This window comes from Tachysurus vachellii, chromosome 11 (genome assembly GCF_030014155.1).
Source record: "Tachysurus vachellii isolate PV-2020 chromosome 11, HZAU_Pvac_v1, whole genome shotgun sequence".
Taxonomy (NCBI): domain Eukaryota; kingdom Metazoa; phylum Chordata; class Actinopteri; order Siluriformes; family Bagridae; genus Tachysurus; species Tachysurus vachellii.
Window position 1 is genome coordinate 162501 of NC_083470.1, and position 24147 is coordinate 186647.

Sequence of the window (24147 nt, forward strand, 5' to 3'; positions counted from 1 at the left end):
CCTAAGCTAGACGAGGTCACAGGCCACACTCTGGATTCTGCAAAATGTACGTTGGACTTCCAATCAAGTTCAAGTAAGATTATTTACAAAGCTTGTGTAAAGGTTTTCAACAAGAAGTGGTTGAACAGTAGAACTGACTCACCTTGGCGTGCAGTGCTGGGGGTGAGTGATACTGTTAAACTCGAGTGGAGAGTATTGTATAAGGAGACATTCAGTGGAGGATTTACATGGTGTTATTGCAGTTAATGCTTTTGTGTCTGTTTTAAATCCTGAAGTGAACCCAGAATGTCCATTTTGTCTTGAAAGGGAGACTGTTTATCGTGCTTTTAGACTAGAACCTGTCTTTAACTTATTGAAAGTGTTGTATTGTCGGTTTAACGAGCCTTTTTCATTGAAAAGTTTCATCTTTGAAAGCAGGTACGTGCAGAGAAAACGACACGTGTGTCAACTGTTGAATTTCTTACTAGGCCAAGTAAAGCTAGCCATCTACATTAGTAGAAGGAACAAAACAGAACAAAGAGCCGGACATGATGCACAGGCGCTGTTTATAAACACTTTTAAGGCTAGAATTAGCAGTTCTATAAACTGATGGGTAATTTAGAAATGTTTAAGTTAATTTGGTGCAACAGAAACGCTTTATGTTCCATAGTCGATGATGAATTGTTTTTTTCACAGCTCTCTGTGTGATGGTGGGGTCCTGCCCTGCCCTGCCCTGCCATGCCATGCCATGCCATGCCATGCGATGTCCTGTCCTGTCCTGTCCTGCCCTGCCCTGCCCTGTCCTGTCCTGCCCTGTCCTGTCCTGCCCTGCCCTGCCCTGTCCTGTCCTGCCCTGTCCTGTCCTGTCCTGCCCTGCCCTGCCCCGCCCTGTCCTGCCCTGTCCTGTCCTGTCCTGTCCTGTCCTGTGATAGATTGTGTTTATTCATTTAATTAATTAATTATTTATTTAATTATTATTATTTTGTTTTCTTTCTCTAAACCATTTAATCTTTGTTGATTTTGCAATATCACGATCAGTGTGACTTTTTTTAATCTGTAAATGATAAAAGGTAATGAAAAATGTTAATCTCTAAATCTAAAAAATCTCTCTCTCTCTCTCCCTCTCTCTCCCTCTCTCAGTGATTTTGGAGAAGCCGATCCGTATTCCTCGCTCGTTATCAGTTAAAGCAGCGAGTGTGTTAAAAGGCTTTCTGAACAAGGTGAGAGAGCATTCTGTCCTTCACACACTTTTGCTCTGTGTTCAGTTACAGATTAAAATGTTCATCCTCTAACCTTCACTATAATGGCTTTATGACATTTTTGGTTACTGCATCCTTATAGAGTGAAAGGTCTTTCTTCAATTTGACGTGCACTGTTTTAGTTTCTTTAGGTCTATTTCTGACTCATTCACTCTCTAGAACTCTCTAGAATGTTTACAATCAAATTGTTTGTGAAGGATCCAAAGGAGCGGCTGGGGTGCCAGGTTCAGACGGGTTTCACAGATATTAAATCTCACACGTTCTTCAGGAGCATCGACTGGGACCAGGTGAGAAGAACTGGTATGGAATGTTTGTGTGTGTGTGCACACATGAGATGGTGAACCCTTGGCTTGTTTGTTTACAGGAGTCTTCATTAAAGGAACACATGACTTCCCCTTTAGATTGAAGGTTAATGTGTGTGATATTTACATGTGTGTTTTATTGAATACACATCAACATCGAGCTAAATAAAAGAATTATGTACATTTGGGCAAGTCACAGAAACTGTCAGAGGGACGAATATTTGACACAGTCTAAAAATATGGTTATCAACTCATTTACTGCTGTGTGTGATAGAGAGAAAGACTTATGGGGTGAGGGATGAAGAAATTATACAGTGACGAGAGCATGATCACGCCTGCCTCTGTAGCAAGAGACCAATTACATTATGTATAAACACACACACACACATCCACAAACCTACACACACACACACACACACACACAAATACACACACACACACACACAAATACACACCCACACACACACACCCATACACATTCTTTCTTTTTCTTTCTTGTAATGATGATATTTTTCAACACATTTCAGAGAGAGAGAGAGAGACAGAGAGTGACAGAGACAGAGAGAGACAGAGAGAGAGAGAGAGAGAGAGAGAGAGAGAAAGAGAAAGAGAGAAAGAGAAAGAGAGACAGAGAGAGAGAGGATGTGTGTTTGGTGATGCAATAAGAGAAGGCCATCTGTTCCCATTTGTACAAATCAGCATGAAGTATATCACTGCAGGAGACATGTCCTCAAAACAGACAGACAGACAGACAGACAAACAGACAGACAGACAGATGGACATCACCTGATCTATTATCTGATTGGTTACAGTGGCATCTTTGTAAGTCTGAACTGTTTTCAGTTTTTTTTATTTGCTGTAATGAATCAATGATGACAGTCTCTCTCTCCCCCGTCTCTCTCTCCCCCCCCTCTATCTCTCTCTCTCTCTCCCCCGTCTCTCTCTCCCCCCCCCTCTATCTCTCTCTCTCTCTCTCTCTCTCTCTCTCTCTATCTCTCTCTCCTTCTGTCTCTCTCTATCTGCCTCTCACTCTCTTTCTTCTTCTCTTCCTCTCTTCTTTCAGTTGGAGCAGAAGCAGGTAACACCTCCGTTTAAACCTCAGATCACTGATGATTACGGATTAGAGAACTTCGACACACAGTTCACTAACGAACCTGTACAGCTCACACCGGATGATGAGTGAGATACACACACACACACACACACACACACACACACACACAGACAAATAAACATACCCAACCACATCAACAGTCAAGAATGTTTACTTAAGCAATAAATCTAATTTTTCTTCTAATTGCACTTTTATCATCAAATGTTGTGACAAAGCTGTTTTCCAGAAATCTGAATATTAAATTTTAATGGAAATTAATCTGTATCTCACTTGCTGATGTAGTGAATATCAACACAGATGGGATACAGCTGTAGTCACAAGGCCACACGTATCTGGAGTTAGACACAGGTAGACACAGGTAGACACAGATAGACACAGGTAGACATTGGTACAAACCGGTAGACACAGGTATGCACAGGTAGACACAAGTATGCACAGGTAGACACAGGAATGCACAGGTAGACACAGGTATGCACAGGTCAGCATTTGGCAGACGCCCTTATCCAGAGTGACGTACATAAGTGCTTAAATCTCTAACATTGAATACATTAATGCTGGCTCACTAAGTTACATACTTAAGATACCATGAGTTTAAAACATTTGTTCAAAATTACAATGAAAAAGTGTCAAAGGTTGTGTTTTTTTTTTTTTTAAATGCAAAAGATAAGGAAAGAAGTGCTAGTTGAAGTGTTTCCTTAATAAGTAGGTCTTCAACCGTGACTCAGCTCTCCGGACCCCAGGGGAAGTTCATTCCACCACCTTGGTGCCAGAACAGAGAAGAGTCTTGTAGTATACTTGCCTCTTATCCTGAGAGATGGTGGGACCAGTCGAGCAGTGCTGTAGATCTGAGGGTGTGGGGTGCAGTGTGAGGAGTGATGAGGGCTTTGAGGTAAGAGGGAGATGGTCCATTTTTGGCTTTGTAGGCCAGCATCAGTGTTTTGAATCTGATGCATGCAGCTACCGGAAGCCAGTGGAGGGATCACAGCAGCAGGGTGGTGTGGAGAACTTAGGCAAGTTTAAAACAAGCCGTGCAGCTGCATTTTGGATTATTTGCAGAGGACGGATTGCGTTCATATGTAGACCTGCCAGCAATGCAGTGCAGTAATCCAGTCTAGAAATGACAAGAGACTGAACAAGTACCTGAGCAGCCTGTGTGGACAGAAATGGCCGAATCCTTCTAATGTTGTAGAGAAGAAACCGACATGAGCGAGTCACATTAGCAACATGAGAGGAAAAGGACAGTTGATTGTGCATGGTTACCCCAAGGTTGCGAGCTGTGGCTGAAGGGGAGATCAGATTGTTGTGCAGGGATATAGCAAGATCATGACCTGGGGATGAATCACCTGATGATCAGCAGTTCAGTTTTGTTAGGATTGAGCTTTAACTGATGAGCAGTCATCCATGATGATATTTCTGCCAGACATGCTGAGATCCGATCAGAAGCTGTGGTATCTGAGGGTGGGAAAGAGAAGATAAGTTGTGTATCATCAGCATAGCAGTGGTAAGAGAACCCGTGTGAGGAAATAACTTCACCACGAGAGTGAGTATACAGGGAGAAAAGAAGAGGACCAAGTACTGAGCCCTGTGGGACACCAGTGGAGAGTCTGCGTGGAGCAGATGTCGCTCCCCTCCAAGTTACCTGATATGAGCGTCCTTCCAGGTAGGAAGCAAACCATTCCCAAGCTGATCCGCAAATCCCAAGACTCCTGAGGGTGGACAAGAGAGTCTTGTGGTTGACCGTATCAAACGCTGCTGAAAGGTCAAGGAGGATAAGGACGGATGAGAGATTGGCTGATCTAGCAGCATGTAGTTTCTCAGAGACATCCAAAAGGGCTGTCTCTGTCTCTGGAATGAGCTGCTTTAAAGCCAGACTGGTTGGGGTCTTGGAGGTTGTTCTGTGAGAGATAGACAGACAGTTGATTATAGACACTGCGTTCAAGAATTTTTGACAGAAATGAGAGAAGTGATACCAGTCTGTAGTTACTGATGTCTGATGGATCCAGAGCGGGTTTCTTTAGGATGGGAATAACCCTTGCTCTCTTGAAAGTAGTTGGTACCTGACCAGATGCTATGGATCTATTGATGTTAGTAGTAATGAAGGGCAGAAGGTCTTGCGAGATGGTCTGGAGTATAGTGGAAGGGAGTGGATCCAATGGGCAGGTGGTAGGATTGCAGGACTGGATGAGTTGTAAAATCTCTTCTGCTGCTACAGTTGAGAAATGTGACAACGAAGGTGTAGGGGAATCTATACTCTAAGATGTAAGTGCAGTCGGGGCTGAAGTGAAGGTCCGGCAGATTTCCTCAATCTTCTCCTGGTAGAAAGAAGCAAAGTCTTCTGCAGTTAGGGAGGATGACGGAGGAGGAGCCAGGGGGTTGAGCAGAGAAGAGATGATGTTGTGGAATTTCCGAGGGTCGTGTGACGAAGCTTCAAGCTTTTCCTTGTAGAAGGAGGTCTTGGCAGAAGTCACATCTAAGGACAACTTGGCAAGGTGTGTTCGGTAAGAATCAAGATCTGCATCAAGTTGTGATTTCTTCCACTTTCTCGCTGATGATCTTAGCTCTCTTCGATTGTTGTGCAGCACAGCTGAAAGCCAAGGAGCAGAACAAGAAGTTTTCTTGGGTTTAGTGGACATAGGGCAGAGGAAGTCCATAGTTGAGGAAAGAGATGAGAGGAAAGTATCTGTGGCTGAGTCCAAGGGTAGTGAGGAAAAAGACTCAGGATCAGGAAGAGAAGAAAGAGTGCCAGAAGCTACAGAAAAAGGGGAGACAGAGTGAAGGTTCCGGCGGGTAAGAGCGAAGGGGTGAGAGGTAGTTTTAGGGAGGATAGGTAGAGTGATGGTGAAGGATACCAGGTGATGATCAGAGACGTGTAGTGGGGTAGCAGTCACATCTGTGGCTGGAGAAGGACGGGTGAAAACGAGGTCCAGGACATTGCCTCCTTTGTGTGTGGGGATGTAGCTGTTGAGTGTCAGGGAGAATGAGTCAAGAAGAGTCAGGAGGGAAGAAGATTGAAGCTTGTCAGAGGGGAGGTTGAAGTCAGTGTGTCTATTTCTTCTAGGAAGTCTCCTAGGGGACGAGGAGGGCGGTAAACAACAATGATAACAAGGTTGATTGGAGAGGTAACTGAAATGGCATGGAATTCAAAAGAGGAGACAATGATAAATGAGACAAGAGTAGAGGTGTAAAGCACCATTTCTGTGACGACAATAAACCTGTACCACCACCCCTGCCTGTTTCTTGTGGTGAGTGAGAGAAAGCATAGGCAGAGGATAAAGCAGCTGGTGTAGCAGTGTTCTGTGGGGATGTCCAGGTTTCTGTTAGCGCAAGAAAATCAAAAGGAGTAATGGGAAGTTAAAGCAGAGATAAAATCAGCTTTTTCCACAGCAGACTGGCAATTCCAGAGCCCACCTACCACCACTGTTTGAGACTTACACAACAGGTTACTGGGATTGTGACCTCTGCTTTGTAGACGAGAGCATCTGCGACAGTAGGAATTGAGTACAGAAATGGGTTTGAGGCAAATATCTGCAGTCAACCAAGAGTGAGATTTAAGGTATGGTAAAATACATCAAACAGTACTAGACACTTATGTTATAATGTAAGATAGAGAGATACTTACAAACCACAATTTACACCTTAAGGTAGACTGAAACTACTGATAAATCAGGTGAGAGAACAACAAAGACCAACACTATAAGATCAACAATGGTATAGAATATAACAAAATTCAAATCACACTACTCTAGAACAAAGTGAGTTAAGCAGATAGTATACAAAAGTCAGGAACCTACTTTTCCAGAAGACAATATATTCAATGTAGAGAGTTAAAGCACACTGTACACACAGGTATGCACAGGTAGACACAGGTATGCACAGGTAGACACAAGTAGACACAGGTACACACAGTTATGGACAGGTACACACAGCTGTTCTGATGTTCAGTATAGCACCCTAATTGTGAGTGTGAAATTGCTTCTATTATATTATACAACAATTCTCTTAAAAATAAATTAATAACAAATATATGTAATTAATGGATACTTTTCAGTAATTTAAATTTAAAATGTAATTTCTGTCATGAATTGATAGATTTGTGTAAAGCTGCTTTGTGACAGTGTCCATTGTTAAAAGCACTACAGAAATAAAACTGTAGTCAACTGAATAGTAAATAACTGACACTGCAGACACAATATGGAAAACTATTTTGTTTATTTTTGCTCTTTGTTCCCAAAAAAAGCCACAGCTGGATAGAGCATTATGTGTTGTCATGGTAATGTGTCTTTAGTGCAATGAAGTAATGCTAGAATCCACGATGTCCCTGTGCTCTTATACTAAAGATCAGCACTCAGAAGAAAGACTCTTGTCTAATCAGATTAATGCACCACAACTAACTGCTTTGTAAATTTAATTCATTAACTTTGGAGGTAACAGCGCATCCTCTCCATGCTTTCATGTCCATATTAGGGTTTATTCAGAGTTTGCTGGTATTCAGATGACATCATCGGCTTTCAGTGACTGCAGCCGCACAATCATCTTCTTTCAGTTCACACACTAACACACACTAACACACTGTAGCACACACTAATACACTGTAACACACACTAACACACTGAAGCACACACTGTAACTGTAACGAGGAGTCATAAGGCTGTTGATCCAAACAGACAGGCAGGGTCAGACACGGCAAACAGGATATCGTAGGGCAGGCAAAAATCAGACATGAACGGACAGGCAGAAGGTCAGGGCAGGCAACAAACAATCAGAGAATCAGAACACAGAAACTAGGTCAAAACTGGAACTAAGACAAACAGGAAATGCTCAGAATGACTGCTAACGCAAATCGAGACTTCTCACTGACTGCAATCAGTCTTCATGATGGGTGATGGGAGGTGTAGTCCGGAAGCGACTAATATTCCGGAGACGCTTCTCTATGTTGTCTGTCGGGGAGCGGGGCAGGTACGCTGACCGTGACAGAGCCCCCCTACGAGCGGCTTCCGAGGCGAGGGCATGTGCGACGCCGGGGTAGACCATGAAACCGGGGAGCTGGCTTGTCTGGATGCCGTTGGTCGAAGTTGGTGGTGAGCGAGGGGTCCAGGGTATCCCCCGCCTTTACCCAGGAGCGTTCTTCTGAACCGTACCCCTCCCAGTCAGCCAGGTACTTCAAGGTGGCCCCCTCCTGGAAGTACCTCCTGTAGCTCGCGGACCTGGTAAGCCTCTTCGTGGTCGATCAGGAGAGGTGGTGGCGCAGGTGGATCGGTGGAGCCCTCTGGGTCCCTTGCCGGCCCATCAGCGGGTTTCAGCAGCGAGGCGTGGAAGGTGGGCGAGATGCGGTAGGTCGGAGGTAGCGCCAGGCGGTAAGATACCGGGTTAATCCGTCTGGTGATCCGGAATGGGCCCACATATCTAGGGCTAAGCTTTTGACAGGGCAGGCGGAAACAGAGGTCGTGGGTAGAAAGCCAGACCCACTGACCGGGTTGGTAGTCAGGATGCTCTCGGCGATGTCTGTCGGCCTGTGCTTTCTGTCTATGAATGGCTCTTTGTAATTGCCGATCCATCTGCCCGTTGGCTTGAGGGTGATACCCCAAGGTGAGACTAACGCTGACATTTAACTGTTTGAAGAACGCCGACCAGACTCGTGATGTGAACTGGGGACCTTGATCCGAGACGATGTCTTCGGGCAGGCCGTAGAAATGGAAGACGTAGTTACACAGAGCTTCGGCTGTTTCGAATGCCGTGGGGAGCTTCGGCAGGGGAATTAGACAGCAAGCCTTTGAAAATCGGTCGATGATTGTGAGGATTACCGTGCAGTTGTTCGACCGGGGAGATCAGTGATGAAGTCGAGTGCAATGTGTGACCAGGGCCGTTGTGGTGTCGGCAGTGTCAGCAATAAGCCCGCGGGGAGTTGATGAGAGGACTTTGAGGTGTTGCATACAGCGCAGCCCCGGAGGAATTCCTGTGTGTCCACGAACAGAGACGGCCACCAAAACTGGTTCTGGGCTACGTGAATTGTTCCCGCGACGCTGGGATGGCCGGAGCTGGGAGTGGAGTGCAGGAGCTCCAGAAGGCTTGCGCGCAGATTCTCGGGCACGTAGGTTTTCGACGGGGGGCAATCTGTGGGCAGTGGCATCTGCGCGTTGGCTTGGGCGATTGCCGTCATAATATCCCACTGAATCGGTGCGAGGATGTGGGTCTCGTGAATAATGGGTGTGTGTCCTGGCCGACCTCCCGGAACATACGAGACAGAGCATCAGCTTTGGTATTTTTGGTTCCTGGTCTATAGGTCACAGTGAATTGAAAATGGGTGAAGAGCATGGCCCACCTTGCCTGGCGTGGGTTCCTGCGTTTAGCGGCGTGGAGATATTCGAGATTTCTGTGGTCGGTTAGGACAGTGAATGGGTGCCGGGCACCTTCCAACCAGTGCCGCCATTCCTCGATTGCTGCCTTCATGGCTAGTAACCCGCGGTCCCCCACGTCGTAGTTGCGCTCCGTCGGTGATAGCTTGCGGGAGAAGGACGCACACGGGAACATCTTATTGGCTGGACCCTGGCGTTGAGATAAGACAGCTCCAATTCCCGTGCTAGAGGCGTCCACCTCGACTACGAACGGACAGTCCGGATCAGGGTGGTGGAGGATGGGGGCTGAGGTGAAGCTTTCCTTGCTTCAGGTGACCAGGTGAGACGAGTTGGTGCCTTTTTCGTCATAGACATGAGGGGTGCTGCGATCGCACTGAACCCGCGGATGAAGCAGCGGTAGAAGTTGGCGAATCCCAGAAAGCATTGCAGCTCCTTAATGTTCTGCGGTCATGGCCACTGCAATACCGCCCGCACCTTGGAGTCATCCATCGCTACCCCCTCGGCTGAGATGACCTAGCCTAGGAAGGTCATCGAGGTCTTGTGAAATTCGCATTTCTCCGCCTTGGCGTAGAGTCGATGCTGGATCAGGCGTTCTAGCGCTGCTCGCACATGCTGGACGTGATCTTCCATGGTCTCGGAGTATATCAGGATGTCATCAATGTATACGATCACCCAGCGATCTAGCATGTCGCGGAATACATCGTTAATGAATGACTGAAACACAGCTGGACTGTTCGAAAGGCCGAACAGCATGACTAAGTATTCATAGTGGCTGGATTGGGTTGAAAAGGCGGTCTTCCATTCGTCCCCCTCTCTGATTCGGATGAGGTTATACGCACAGCGCAGATCCAGCTTAGTGAAGTGTCGGGCCCGGCAGAGCTGTTCCAAGGCTGAGGGAACGAGGGGGAGAGGATATCGGAACTTGATTGTTATGTCATTCAGTGCTCGGTAATCGATGCACGGTCGGAGACCTCCATCCTTTTTTTTTTGAAGAAGAACCCCGAGGATGCCAGGGAAATGGAGGGCCGGATGAACCCCTTCTTGAGCTCCTCCTCAATGTATTCATTCATGGCCGCTGCTTCTGGTTGTGACAGCAGGAAAATTCTCCCTCTGGGCGGTGTTGTGCCGGGCAGGAGCTCGATGGTGCAATCGCAGGATAGGTGCGGTGGCAGTTCGGTGGCTCTGGTCTTGCTGAAGGTCTCCGCGAGGTCCTGGTAATCTGTTGGGAGTTCGGGAGTATCGGAGGCGGGAGCCACAGTGGTCACGGTGTTGAGTTGGAGTGGCTCTCCTGCTGCCCGCAGATGTTGGGTGCACGCTTCGCCCCAGCTCGAGATTCGCAGGTCCGTCCAGGAAATGACGGCGTTGTGGAGCTGAAGCCATGGGAGCCCCAGAATGAGCGTGTGACGCGGAGAGTGGATGATATGAAAGCAGATGAGTTCGTGGTGATGAGGCCCCACTTGTAGCCAGAGGTCCTCAGTGATGCGCATGATGTGCCCTTCTCCGTGTGGTGGACCATCTATCGCCTCCACTGCCAAAGGGGAAACACATGGGGTTACTGGTAAGTTGTAGACTTGGGCAAATTCCCCGACATGAAGTTCCCAGCTGTGCCTGAATTGATAAGAGCGGACAGACTAATCTTTTCCCCTCATATCTCGACTTGCACATGAACTTGTGCACAGCTTAGTGAACGAGGAGTGAGGAGATCTGAACTCACCGGAGTGTTCCGCCTGCTAGGAGGCCTGGTGGGACAGGTAGACAGCCTGTGTCTGGATTCGCTCACTCTTCGGGCGTGAGGCGTGCGAAGTCGAGCTGCATAGATTCGGGATTCTCAGGTCGGGGCACGCGTGTGGTCTCAGGTCGGGAGGCGTGCACGGATGCTCGATGGGTTTGCAGCAGATTAACGATCTGTATGGAGAGATCCATAAATTCAGACAGGTTCCTCCCCTCGTCCCGACAGGCGAGCTCGGCTTGCAGATCTTGCAGGAAGTGCTCAAACGTGGGGAATGCAGAACCGTCTTCTCTCCATACCGTGGTGGCCCATTCCAGTGCCTTGCCGGAGAGGAGCGTGCACAGGAACGCTATGCGGCTGGCTTCGGTCTGGTACAGCGCTGGTTGTTGCACTACGAAGAGCGAGCACTTCATCAGAAACCCCTTGCATTTTCCGGGATCACCGTTGAATTTCTCCTGAAACGCGAGTCGGGGGCTGGCAACTGTGGGAGCAGCATACGAAGTGGCTGGAGGGGGACCCACCGGTGGTGGAGGGTTCGGTGCTGCGGCGATTCCTCGCAGACGAACCTGTCTGAATTTATGGATCTCTCCATACAGATCGATAATCTGCTGCAAACCCATCGAGCATCCGTGCACGCCTCCCGACCTGAGACCACACGCGTGCCCCGACCTGAGAATCCCGAATCTATGCAGCTCGACTTCGCACACCTCATGCCCGAAGAGCGAGCGAATCCAGACACAGGCTGTCTACCTGTCCCACCACTCTCTGTAACCTGTGATCCTCTGTAACGCCGCGGCGAGCTCGCCGGTGAGTGAGGTGAGTCGCATCAGCTGCTGTGCTTGGGCGGAGAGATGGGTGGCGAGCTGGAAGACAGCTGCTGGATCGCTCGGTGGCGATCCTGTAACGAGGAGTCGTAAGGCTGGTGATCCATTTGCAGCGTTTTATTCAAAACTCGTAAACAGACAGGCAGGGTCAGACACGGCAAACACGATATTGTAGGGCAGGCAAAAATCAGACACGAACGGACAGGCAGAAGGTCAGGGCAGGCAGCAAACAATCAGAGAATCAGAACACATAAACTAGGTCAAAACCGGAACTAAGACAAACAGGAAATGCTCAGAATGACTGCTAACGCAAATCGAGACTTCGCACTGAGGTCAAGTTCAAGTTCGTATTTATAAGGCGCTGGCTGATAGGAATCAGGTGGCGAAGCAATCAATCTTTGTGATGGGTGATGGGAGGTGTAGTCCGGAAGCGACTAATATTCCGAAGACGCTTTTCTATGTTGACGGTCGGGGAGCGGGGCAGGTGCGCCGACCGTGACAGTAACACACACTAACACACTGAAGCACACACTGTAACACACACTAACACACTGAAGCACACACTGTAACACACACTAACACACTGAAGCACACTGTAACACACACTAACACACTGTAACATACCCTGTAGCACAGACTAACATTAACACACTAATTTGCCATAGATTTTGTGCTCAAGGTGTTTTTATTATTTAATGTGTTTTTTTATCATCTGATCAAATTGTGTGATTTGTAAATTAGTTTTAGTCGGACTTTGTGCTGATCTTCAGTTACCTTTGTGTCTGAGATTCAGAACAGTTTCAGATTTTAAATAGTGTTTGTGTTGTACAGAATTTTAGCTAATGTTTTTATGTGTGCTTTATTTATTTATTTATTTATTGGTTTTGGCTACAGCATCGCATTAAAGAGTGAAATTCCCTTCACTGTGCTGTTTTTTCTCTCCTCAGGGATGTGATAAAGAGAATAGATCAGTCAGAGTTCGAGGGCTTCGAGTACATCAACCCCCTGCTGCTCTCCTCTGAGGAAACAGTATGAGGAGGAACCGACCGGTTCTGTTGGCTCGACCGCGGCTCTGAGCGAGACACACAGGGCTTTCAGTTCTGACTTCAGCAAGCGAGAGAGAAAAAAACTCTGTACATTGAAAACTTCTCATCTTTCAGACTCGTTTCCTCATCTCGCACTCTCTCACACACTCTCAGACTCGACTAAAGTTGTGAAACAAAACGAAAACAGAATTGAAGTTTTACACAACAAAATGCAGTTCCCATAAAAATCACCCAGATTGTCTTCCTCCTTCCCATCAGCCTCTCTGATTTTGTTGTTCTTTGTGCCTGCACTTGTCACAGACTTCATTACCCAGAATCCCCTGCTACAGCCCATGGTTCTATTTTCTTCTTCTTGTATTTGTTGTTTTTAACCGAATCTCAGATGTTGGCATGTGCCGATGTTCAGGTTTATATTATCTGTTTATGAAGCAGCATAAAGATGAGGCGTCTCATCCACATCCCCCTGAATCCCATAATTCGCGTCATCAGACGAGAGAATGTGAAAATCACAGATCATTTCATCATCATACTGTAGTCATTTATCTGAAGTAGTTTGAGGTAAGAAGTGTGAGGTCACAATATAGAGCTGTAATATCGGCACATGCTCACTCCAAACACGAATGTTAAATTAAACACAATGTTTATTTAAAAAGAAAAGTTTAATTGTAATTAATTATGTCTGAAGTATGTACAATGCTTTTTTCAACAATCAGGGCCATGATTTACTCACAAATCAGCAGATAAACCGTTGAAGGAACAAAAAGTGCCTCAAAGATCCAATAACCATGAGAGTCCTCACTAAACTCTATAAACTCTAAATGACTTCTGATTTAAATGGAGTTTAGACACAGGGATGTGAAAAGATCACACAGATCACCGCTGAGCCTCAAACTGCACCGAATATTATTCATTTAAAACTGAAATCACACACATAAGAACTCGCACCTCAGTGAGGTGACAGTCACACGGTGCAGAGTGTGTATAAAACAGGACCGTGTCTCAGTTACACTCACTTCTGAACATTAACACAATAGATTTTAATAATCGCCGAGTTTCCTCCGCAGGGTGGCTGGGCGCTCCCTTAGAGACAGGGTGAGGAGCTCGGTCACCCGGGAGGAGCTCAGAGTAGAGCCGCTGCTCCTCCACATCGAGAGGAGTCAGCTAAGGTGGCTCGGGCATCTGTTCCGGATGCCTCCTGGACGCCTCCCTGGGGAGGTGTTCCGGGCATGTCCAACCGGGAGGAGGCCCCGGGGAAGACCTAGGACACGCTGGAGGGACTATGTCTCTCGGCTGGCCTGGGAACGCCTCGGTATTCCCCCGGAAGAGCTGGAGGAAGTGTCTGGGGAGAGGGAAGTCTGGGCGTCCCTGCTTAGACTGCTGCCCCCGCGACCCGGCCCCGGATAAGCGGTAGAAAATGGATGGATGGATGGATGGATTTTAATAATCTGAGGTGCAGTAGTCCCACCCCTTCCTCTACACAGACTAGACTGTGGCTGCATTGTGAGGCTAGAACGCTAATGTAGATAACAAGCCATGAATTCTGTCTTTTTAAATCTCTGTTGTGTATTTGAACAAAGGAACCTGGTGAACATCTACAATGACTTAGAGACATTTAATGTAACCCTGCACCCTATAGCCCCGCCTCCTTCTGGTCCCACATTCACATGACCAATAATAGTAATAATAAACACACACACACACACACACACAAATTAAATGAAGGTACAGTACAATTCCTGCTCACTCACTGATTTTTTTCCTGAATAATTAAAACATTATTTCAAGAAAATGTTTTGACATCTTCACTTTGCTGCCATGTGTTGGTGGAGTTTAGTGTCATCCTTCTCTCCTGATGAGAAAAGAGCTCATTGATTACAGCTGATCTGTGTGCTAGCGATGCTAATAGGGTTAGTTAACAGTGTGTGTAAGAGGATGAGAGATAAGAGCAATTAGCACTGTATAAAGGGGCAGCATGGGAGATAATGAGCTGATGATTTAGCATGTTGCTAACAAAGCACAGATTTCAGGATGCCATTCTAATGAAGTAAAACCTAGAAGATACAAATAAATAATTACACCAATGTTCTGTTGGTCATGTGCTGATCCTATTTATGGTCATTATCATAGTTACGTTTAGCTAGCAACATAACTAATAGATTGTCTAAGCTAAAAGCTAGCTGTATGCAGTGAGCTGAGTCTTTTAATTTTCCACAACATCTGATTATCACCACAGTTAAACTAGTTTTGCTAACCAGCTTGCTTCTGTGTCTGCTACAAGTGTAATCTGTTTTTGTTGTTGAAAGCTGAAATGCTAATTACAGAAGTTAAAGTACATTGAAACTGAATCCTGATATTCTGATGTGCTAACCAGGAAGACCAGCACTGTGATGTCATCACCTCAATACAAAAACAGATAGCATTTGTGCTAGTTTTGGACTAGAACTAGTCATTGTTAAATTGCAAGTAAAGGTTAGCAAGCTTTAGCAAAACTAGCCTAGCCTAACTAGACATCTTTAAAAATGATGGTAATAATTATAATAATTTGATATCAGTTCTGGTTCAGTGAGCGGCTAATACGAGTGAATTATTATAAATTACAAGCACTTAAATTACTCGACACCTGAATTTGTTCTTTATAGCAGTTCTATTTTTATTGATGTAAAAACATCATTAAGAAACAAAATCTATTTTTAAAAAACAGCACATCATCATAAAGGACCACATGTGTAATGTCTTTAGTCACTGATGCTCTGATAAAAACATTGTTTCTCTGCTGATGTTTTATCTCCTGAATGAAGTTCTGTAAATATCCGATTTATTCAATAAAACATTAGGATAAATGTTTTGGTCCCAGAGATTCAAATACTGTAACAATAAAACATCCATCAGGTTCAGCTGGATAATCATCATCATCATCATCTTCATCATTTCAACAGCTCTGAGAGACAATGATCTGATGAAGTTTAACAAAATTCAATGGATTTTTATTTTGAATACATTTCTCAGCACTTAAGTCAAAAATATTCAACTTTCATAAACTTTCTTTTCTAAATTATTTTTGTCGACTCCAAAATCTCACACACTGCCTTCAGCAGCAGAAAGTTTTATATCTTTAGTTTGTTTAATAAATTGTTCTGATTAAAGATATAATGCATGTAAAAGAGCTGAGATGTGAGTGTGGGTGAAACAAAACACCAGATGATCTCTGTGTTTATTAGCAGCATGTGTTTGCATGGTTACAGTAGATGTAAGTGAACACATTAGCGTATTTACAGAACACCTGCAGTCGTTTCATTAATCCACTCGTTTTTCTTGATTTTTTAAACTTCAGCAGTAAACATCACTGTGACGTTCCACAACTGACAGAAATGAACTTCACAACACAACCTTCAGATTTATTTGTTATTTTTAAGAACAATTCAACCTTCAGTTCTGATGATGTTACAGATAAAGCTAGCTGAGGGATGATCACTGTGTGGAGATATTTACACAAACCTACATTAAGTACAGTGTTACAGGGAGGAACAGTCGCTGTAAATCATTCTTCAGAACACAGTGTAGGAGGTCATGTGGTGATGATTATGATGAAGATGATCACCACACCACGTCTACATTCATCTCTGATAAACACTGGGCAAGATGACCATCACACTCCAACTGAGAGGACCTGAAACACACACACACACACACACACACACACACACACGCACGTAACCCACACAAAAGCCGTTGTTAGCAGTGTTAGCATTGCTCAATCAAATATTTGTGCCACTCAGAATAAAGAAGTTTATGTTAACTGATTATGATCAGTTATGTCACATGGTGCAGGTTAGCATACCTGGTGTGAGCTGGTATCAGTTTACATTATTAGCAGTCATGGCATTTTAAAAGCTCATGTGTTATTGTGAACTGAGACATGTCTCACCCTGCAGGAAACAGCATCAGACACATCGGACAGCATTCCAGTCTTGATCCGTCTGATCCTGATCCTCTAATCGGCATTCCAGATTCATGACCGGTCTCAAGTTCTGATCCAGATACTATTCCTAATCCAGGAACTGCTCTGGAGTTTATTTTGGAAGTGTCTATTGATCCAGGCCCTGCTTCACCCTCACGCTCCTGTCCAGAATGTTCACTTCCAGATACGGCAGTGGCTCTGTTCACATCCTGCTCACACTCACTACCATCTAATCCCTCGTTCCCTTCACTGAGGGACTTCAGCGAACTATGGACTGAGATGTGGTCAGATCGTGCCTGTAGGTGGGGAGAGGGCACAGGAGAGTACAAGAAAGGAATAGAGAGAGCTAGTGCATTAGGAAAGGGAAGAACCTCTTCATCCAGACTGCACCAGTGATGCTCAGACTGTTTCTCCTCTTTCTGAAAAAAATAAATAAATAACCATGAACGTAAACACACATTAATTTCATTTTAGTTAAATTTTTTACATATATATGTATATATGTATATATGTATATATATATATATATATATATATATATATATGTATATATATATATATATATATATATATATATATATATATATACATACACACACACACACACACACACACACACAGTGTGTGTGTGTGTTTGTATCCTCTGTTTTCTTAGAAATATAAACTCCAACACTGCTGTAACAGAAATCTGAAAGTTTTGCTCACACACATCCTGCACTTCAGCTTGTGTGTGTGTGTGTGTGTGTGTGTGTGTTCCACTGAATAATGCATCCTCTGCTCGGTCTCATTAGCTCTCCATCTCTCTGTGAACTTGACTGCGATGTCTTGGGAGTTTAAACCTGCCAAACCAGCACTAAACCCACTCGGCGCTGTCCATCACCCCGTTTCCATGGACACTGGCATCAAAATCCGCCCATCATCCTCACACACTGTGCTGCGCTTCACACTAATTGGCAGCCACTCTGACAGTGAGTGTGTGAAGTGAGTGTGTTTCCTCAGGGGAGAAGCTCAGCACTGCTGGGGATGACATGCAGAGCCACAGCCGGATAAAAATAAATAAATAAAATAAAATCCCAGATGCTGAGATCAGCTCAACTCACACACTGATGACATCGACTTCATGTGTCAGTAATCACATGAATCACCTGTGAAACTTACAGGTGGGGTTTTTATACCACGGTACATTTCACAGGCATTTGTGTGATATAAAATGTCATGTGATTACAGATTATTCACATGACGTCACGTTTACGTGTGCTGTTTGTGAATGAACACTCATGTTTCACATATCGTAGGTACATGAGGAAAAAAAGTATGCATCTGATGTTAAATGTGTAGGGAATAACAAGTGGTCTTGTGTCTTTTTTTAATGAATTATGTAAGTCTGTCCCTTAGGGTAAGATGATCCATACAGATTTCCACACTGATGTGTTCATTGTAAGGACTTAATTCTGTTATTAATTCATACCACAGACAGTTGAGGTAGATGAGGAACACAGAGCGTCGTGTCCTGAGCTAAAAACTGTGGACATAAAGACTGCAGAATTTCCAACCAGACCTTCTCCACGTCAGAGAGATCAGGTGAAGTCCAGTATGATGATCCTTCACCTGCAGGAGAACTACAACACACACACACACACACACACACACACACACACACAACCCACACACACCCCCCACATACACATATACACACACACCCACCCACACACACTGTATGATATTCACCATACTGTACACACTTATTATACTTCTTCAGATTTCTGACACAGAAGATGAATCCTAACTCCGTTGTACTTAATCAGGGACAATAATAAATATAATTTTCTATTCTACAGAAAAACTCATTAATAATTTTACTTTTTAAATTTAAATACTGTTTAGATACACAAACACACACAAATATTTTCTGCTGCTCTCTAATAAGGTTTTACATTTTGAAGTATATTCACCTATGATGCATTTTAACTGTTTATTTTTAATCATTTATTATTTTTTTCAAAAGTTTTGGCACCCCTACCCTGCGTCCGGAATGCGCAGACTCTGATTCAGATCTTTAATCCTAAACTGATGTTCAGATCTTATTTCCTCCACCGCTGTTTTTCTTCTTTTGAGTTTGGACATAATTTATATTTGTTTCTGTTCAGAAATATTCTGTTTCACAGAACACACAGAATTTAAACTACTTCCGCTTAGCACGGCGCGAACAAAAATGTGTTACCGTCTCAATGCTGCGTAAATAATGCGCAGGAAAAGTCTTCAGCGTTATTCCAGTAAGCCTGCCTGAAAACAAACACACACACACACACACACACACACACACACACACACACACACACACACACACACACACATAGAGAGAGAGAGAGACAGAGAGGTTTAACAATACTTTTATTCGTTATTTGCCAGACACATACATGTGCTTCACAATTTTTCCCTAGTATATAATTGAAAACGATTTAAAAATAAAAATAAATAAAATAGGCAAAGGATAAAATAAAAACAGCTGTTAAAGAAAAGGTCAAAGAAAATCAGAGGTTAAAAACAAGTTGATTCTCATGAACTGTGCATAAATCCTCATTCACACACACCATGTTTTATAAAAACCCGTTGCATTGTTGGTCAGCTTGTAGTGAGAAAATCCAATCTTCATCCTGGCTGCTATTAGCTGCTACTAGCCACTTGCAGAGAAGCTCTGGATCTACAGTAGCTCGTTGTAACCCTTTTTTTTTTCGTGTTATCCACACCGCTAGTTTAGCTGGTCTCGCTTTACCCCACAGGACCTACACTCCCCCTTCAGGCTGGATTGAGGTGTGCCACATGTTCGTCTGTAGCTATTGCCCCGTGTATAATCCTCCGCTGCAGGTCAGCAGTACGCTTCTCTACAGGGGCTTTATACAGGGTCTTCCACCTGTCTCACACAAGAACCTCTGGGTTCAACATCCCTGGCCACCTTGAGACTTTTTGTCTCCTCAAGGAATCTTCGTGCAGCACTTTTACTGTTATCTGGTACATGGCTTTCTTAGACATGTCCTTAAAGAGGTTCGACTGTGGAGTCTTGAAAGACAAAATGGAGTCTGTGACTTCGTCCCCTTCCTCTGCTCTCTCCGCAGGAAGGAATCGAAGTCCCGGAAACTCCATGTCGTTCCTCCTGTCGTGAGTAGTCCCATTGCTCTGTCCAATGTAAATTTTGTAGCTGCTTGGTAGGGCATTGTACAGTTCTTCCTGCAGTTTCACTGTTAGATGTGAAGATCTCAGCCCCATCACTGCTTTCAGTTCTTCCATTGGTATCCAGACTCCTTCGTCTAGTAGGTGGCCCAGCTTTGTGATGTTGTTGTCTAGTAAGCACCTGCGTATGCTCACCGAGGACAGCAGTCTCGATTTTCTGAAAGAGTTGAAGAAGAATGGTTCTTCCAGAGTACATTGCACTAGATTGTCCACGACTCTTTCTGTTTTCCACATGTGCAGCACAGGTCTGTAATAAGGAGTCAGCTCGGATAAGCTCAACTCTTCCAGCTTCATAAAGAACAGATGTTTGTCCAGCTTGAGGCCACCTATTCTCCTCAGGATGGCATTAGCAGTTTTCTCCCACACCACATCTTTGTGGTACAGGAGTCTCTGCGTAGCTTGTATCCGGGAAGGCATAGATTCTGCTCCTTACGTCTACCTTAAGTCCACTATTCTTTGTATGTTAGAAACTAGTTCTTCAGGTGGTTCTATAATAATAGTCCTATGCCACAGAGTTGAGGCAACCAGGTTATTTACTATCAGAACTCTTCCTCTGTAAGACAAATGTGGTAATAGCCATTTCCACTTGGACAATCGGGCAGACATCGTTTCCAGCAGCCCCTCCCAATTTTTTTTCTGGAAATGTTCATTTCCTAAAAAAAAACCCAGAATTTTTAGTCCATCTCTTCTCCACTGTAGCCCTCCTGGAAGTTGTGGAACTGCTCTGTGCTCCCAGTTGCCTAACATAAAACCTTCACTTTTTGACCAGTTTACCTGTGCAGAGGAAGCTTTTTCGTATGTCCCAATGGTCTTTTTAAAAGTGTGATGTCTTTTTTCTCAGTGATAAAAAAGAAATGTCATCCGCATAAACTGCTAAGACCACCTTAAAATAACCATCCACTTTTGGTATTAAAGTCCCTTTCAGTGTTGCTCTGAGCCTACATAATAGTCACCAGTACTGGAGCACTTAAACCTTCCCCTGCTTTAACCATCACACATACCTCAGAGTACAGAAGTTCTACATAGGATATAAAAACTTCTCCAAAGCCAAAGTGCTTCAACACAATGAAAAGGTAACTATGGTCTACCCGATCAAAAGCTTTTTCTTGGTCTCGTGACAGGATTTCCAGTTTATTCTTATTTAGCTGATTAAAATTGATTATGTACCTTAATAAAAAAGGTTATCTATTATAGACCTTTCTGGGATGCAATACGTTTGATCATTTTTTATAACTGAACCTAAAATAAGTTTTAATCTATTGGCTAGGCACTTGGAGAAGATTTTACAATCTAAACACAAAGTGAGACTTGGCCTCCAGTTCTTTTAAAAATCCCAAGTCTCCAATTTTTGGGAGCAGTGATAGGACAGCTCTCTGACAACTTACAGGGAGTGTTTTACTCTGTATGCATTCTGATAAAACCTCATGTAAGTCTTGTCCCATTAAAATCCAGAAATGTTGATAAAAGTTCACGGGTAATCCATCTATTCCAGGGAAATGTCCCTTGGATAGCTGAGACATTGCCTCTCTAAGCTCCTGAAGGGTGATGGTCCTGTCTAATTCCTGTTTTTGAGTTTGCAGTATTTGTGGCAGCTCTTTGAGTAAGTCCTCAGCAGATTCAGCATCACAGTTCTCAGCACTGTATAACTGTCTGTAGAAATTACTTGCTAGTCTCCTCTTTTCTGCCGGGTCGGATGTGATTGATCCATCCGGTCGGCAAAGATGGCACATTGTGTCAACCTCTTGTGTCCAACAACCCCGCATTAACAATCTAACAGACTGTATTACGGACTATATCAACTTCTGTGTGGAGAATACTGTACCTACCAGGACTGTACAGTGTTTTCCCAACAACAAACCATGGATCAACCCTCATATAAAGACTATCCTTAAAGAGAAGAAGAGGGTTTTTAAATCGGGAAACAAGGAAGAGCTGAAAACTGTCCAGAGAGAACTGAGAAAGAAGATCAGGGAAGGAAAAGCATGCAACAGGAGGAACAATGTCAGTTGTGTGTGGAAGGGGCTTAAAACCATTACTGGTCATAAGGAGCCCAGTTCTCAGGCTGAGGGTGACCAGAAGTGGGTGAATGATTTAAATCTACACTCACCGGCCACTTTATTAGGTACATCTTACTAGTATCGGGATGGACCCCCTTTTGCATTCAGAACTGCCTTAATCCTTCGTGGCATAGATTCAACAAGGTACTGGAAACATTCCTCAGAGATTTTGGTCCATATTGACATGATAGCATCACGCAGTTGCTGCACATCCATGATGCGAATCTCCCGTTCCACCACATCCCAAAGGTGCTCTATTGGACTGAGATCTGGTGACTGTGGAGGCCATTTGAGTACAGTGAACTCATTGTCATGTTCAAGAAACCAGACTGAGATGATTTGTGCTTTATGACATGGCGCGTTATCCTGCTGGAAGTAGCCATCAGAAGATGGGTACGCTGTGGTCATAAAGGGATGGACATGGTCAGCAACAATACTCAGGTAGGCTGTGGCGTTGACATGATGCTCAATTGGTACTTATGGGCCCTAGGGTTAAGTGTGCCAAGAAAATATCCCCCACACCATTACACCACCACCACCAGCCTGAACCGTTGATACAAGGCAGGATGGATCCATGCTTTCATGTTGTTGACGCCAAATTCTGACCCTACCATGCGAATGTCGCAGCAGAAATTGAGACTCTACAGACTAGGCAACATTTTTCCAATCTTCTAATGTCCAATTTTGGTGAGCCTGTGCGAATTGTAGCCTCAGTTTCCTGTTCTTAGCTGTCAGGAGCGGCACCCGGTGTGGTCTTCTGCTGCTGTAGCCCATCCGCCTCAAGGTTCAACGTGTTGTGCGTTCAGAGATGCTCTTCTGCATACCTCAGTTGTAACGAGTGGTTATTTGAGTTCCTGTTGCCTTTCTATCAACTCGAACCAGTCTGGCCATTCTCCTCTGACCTCTGGTATCAACAAGGCATTTGCACCCACAGAACTGCCGCTCACTAGATATTTTCTCTTTTTCAGACCATTATCTGTAAACCTTAGAGATGGTTGTGCGTGAAAATCCCAGTACATCAGCAGTTTCTGAAATACTCAGACCAGCCCGTCTGGCACCAACAACCATGCCACGTTTAAAGTCACTTTAATCACCTTTCTTCCCCATTCTGACGCTTGGTTTGAACTGCAGCAGATCGTCTTGACCATGTCTACATGCCTAAATGCATTGAGTTGCTGCCATGTGATTGACTGATTAGAAATTTGTGTTAACGAGCAGTTGGACAGGTGTACCTAATAAAGTGGCCGGTGAGTGTATTCTTTAACAGATTTGATCAGCCACCCTCCCCTGCCCCCATCCAGTCCCCTCTGCTGCAACCCCCCCTTCTCTTCTTCCACAGCCAGCCTCAACTCTCTCTGCACTGCTATCAGCTCACAGCCTACACACAACACACCTAACCCCCCCCCTCCCCCCCACCAATTCCCTACAGTCCCCACTCCAACCAATACACACTGCCCCTTACAGAAGCCCAGGTGAGAATGGAGCTCAGGAAAATCAAATCAAGGAAGGCTGCGGGTCCTGACGGCATCCTGCGGGCCCTGAAGGCCCCTTAAGACCTGTGCAGACCAGGGGTCTCATTTATAAAGCGTGCGTACGCACAAAACGGGGCTGGAAACGTACATACGGCAGTTTTCGCGCAAAGGTTGTGATCTATAAAACACAAACTTGACGGGAGAACATGCGCACCTTTAAGCAAACTTTGAGACGTGCGTACGCACATTCTGGAGACAAAGGGAATTGGCGACACAGATGGTGAGGTCGTGAACTGAAGTTAGATTGTAGAAAATACATGTGAGAAGAACGATTATAAGAATTAATGACATTTCATTTTCACCCCATTTCATACGTTACATCCACATTATCATGAGGATTAAATCCAACAGTGTTATTTGTGCCGATTGTTTTAGGCTATATACATCTAGTAAAATCCAAACGTAATTTAAATTGTATTAAAAATAAAATAATAATAATAATAATCAGCGCTACTCCGTCCAGGGTGTATCCTGCCTTGATGCCCAATGACGCCTGAGGATAGGCACAGGCTCCCCGTGACCTGAGTAGTTCGGATAAGTGGTAGAAGATGAATGAATGAATGAATAATCAGCGCTGCCTTACAGTCACATTGTCCACAACGGGAGCGCAGGAGGAGAAGGCGCGACTACATGTGATACAAAATAGCATGAAATACCCTTTTATTAGAGAACTGCAGAACACAGTGTAAAAGCGAAATATTTTCCTTAATGTACATATATCATAAAATGTCAAAGTCTGCAAATACAGTCATGAAGCACAATCGCT

General features: G+C 44.5%; 2 protein-coding genes across 3 annotated transcripts in view; one reads left to right on the forward strand and one right to left on the reverse strand.

The window, feature by feature from the left end:
* Positions 1-14687, forward strand: part of prkcz (protein kinase C, zeta) — a 52870-nt gene extending 38183 nt beyond the window's left edge. For both annotated transcript variants that reach the window (XM_060882506.1, XM_060882505.1), the window contains exons 15-18: positions 1120-1199; positions 1436-1525; positions 2604-2719; positions 12508-14687. In XM_060882506.1, the coding sequence (XP_060738489.1) occupies positions 1120-1199; positions 1436-1525; positions 2604-2719; positions 12508-12595 (374 nt within the window). In that variant the 3' untranslated portion in view covers positions 12596-14687. The remainder of the gene's footprint in view (positions 1-1119; positions 1200-1435; positions 1526-2603; positions 2720-12507) is intronic.
* A 544-nt stretch (positions 14688-15231) lies between these two features.
* On the reverse strand, positions 15232-18791 carry si:ch73-70k4.1 (uncharacterized). The gene is made up of 4 exons (XM_060882507.1): positions 18585-18791; positions 18033-18183; positions 16532-16983; positions 15232-16273 (listed from the first exon to the last, which is right to left on the reverse strand). The coding sequence occupies exons 1-4, from the start codon at positions 18686-18688 to the stop codon at positions 16201-16203; spliced, it is 780 nt and encodes a 259-aa protein (XP_060738490.1). The 5' UTR covers positions 18689-18791; the 3' UTR covers positions 15232-16200.
* Positions 18792-24147: the final 5356 nt, after the last annotated feature.

Coding starts and splice junctions, on each gene's coding strand:
- si:ch73-70k4.1 (XM_060882507.1), bottom strand. CDS start 18,688: ATGTCCAAACTCAAAAGAAGAAAAACAGCGGTGGAGGAAATAAGATCT. Junction 18,184..18,584: donor CTGCGCATTCCGGACGCAGG/GTAGGGGTGCCA, acceptor TGTGTGTTGTAG/TTCTCCTGCAGGTGAAGGAT. Junction 16,274..16,531: donor CTGATGCTGTTTCCTGCAGG/GTGAGACATGTC, acceptor TGTGTGTTTCAG/GTCCTCTCAGTTGGAGTGTG.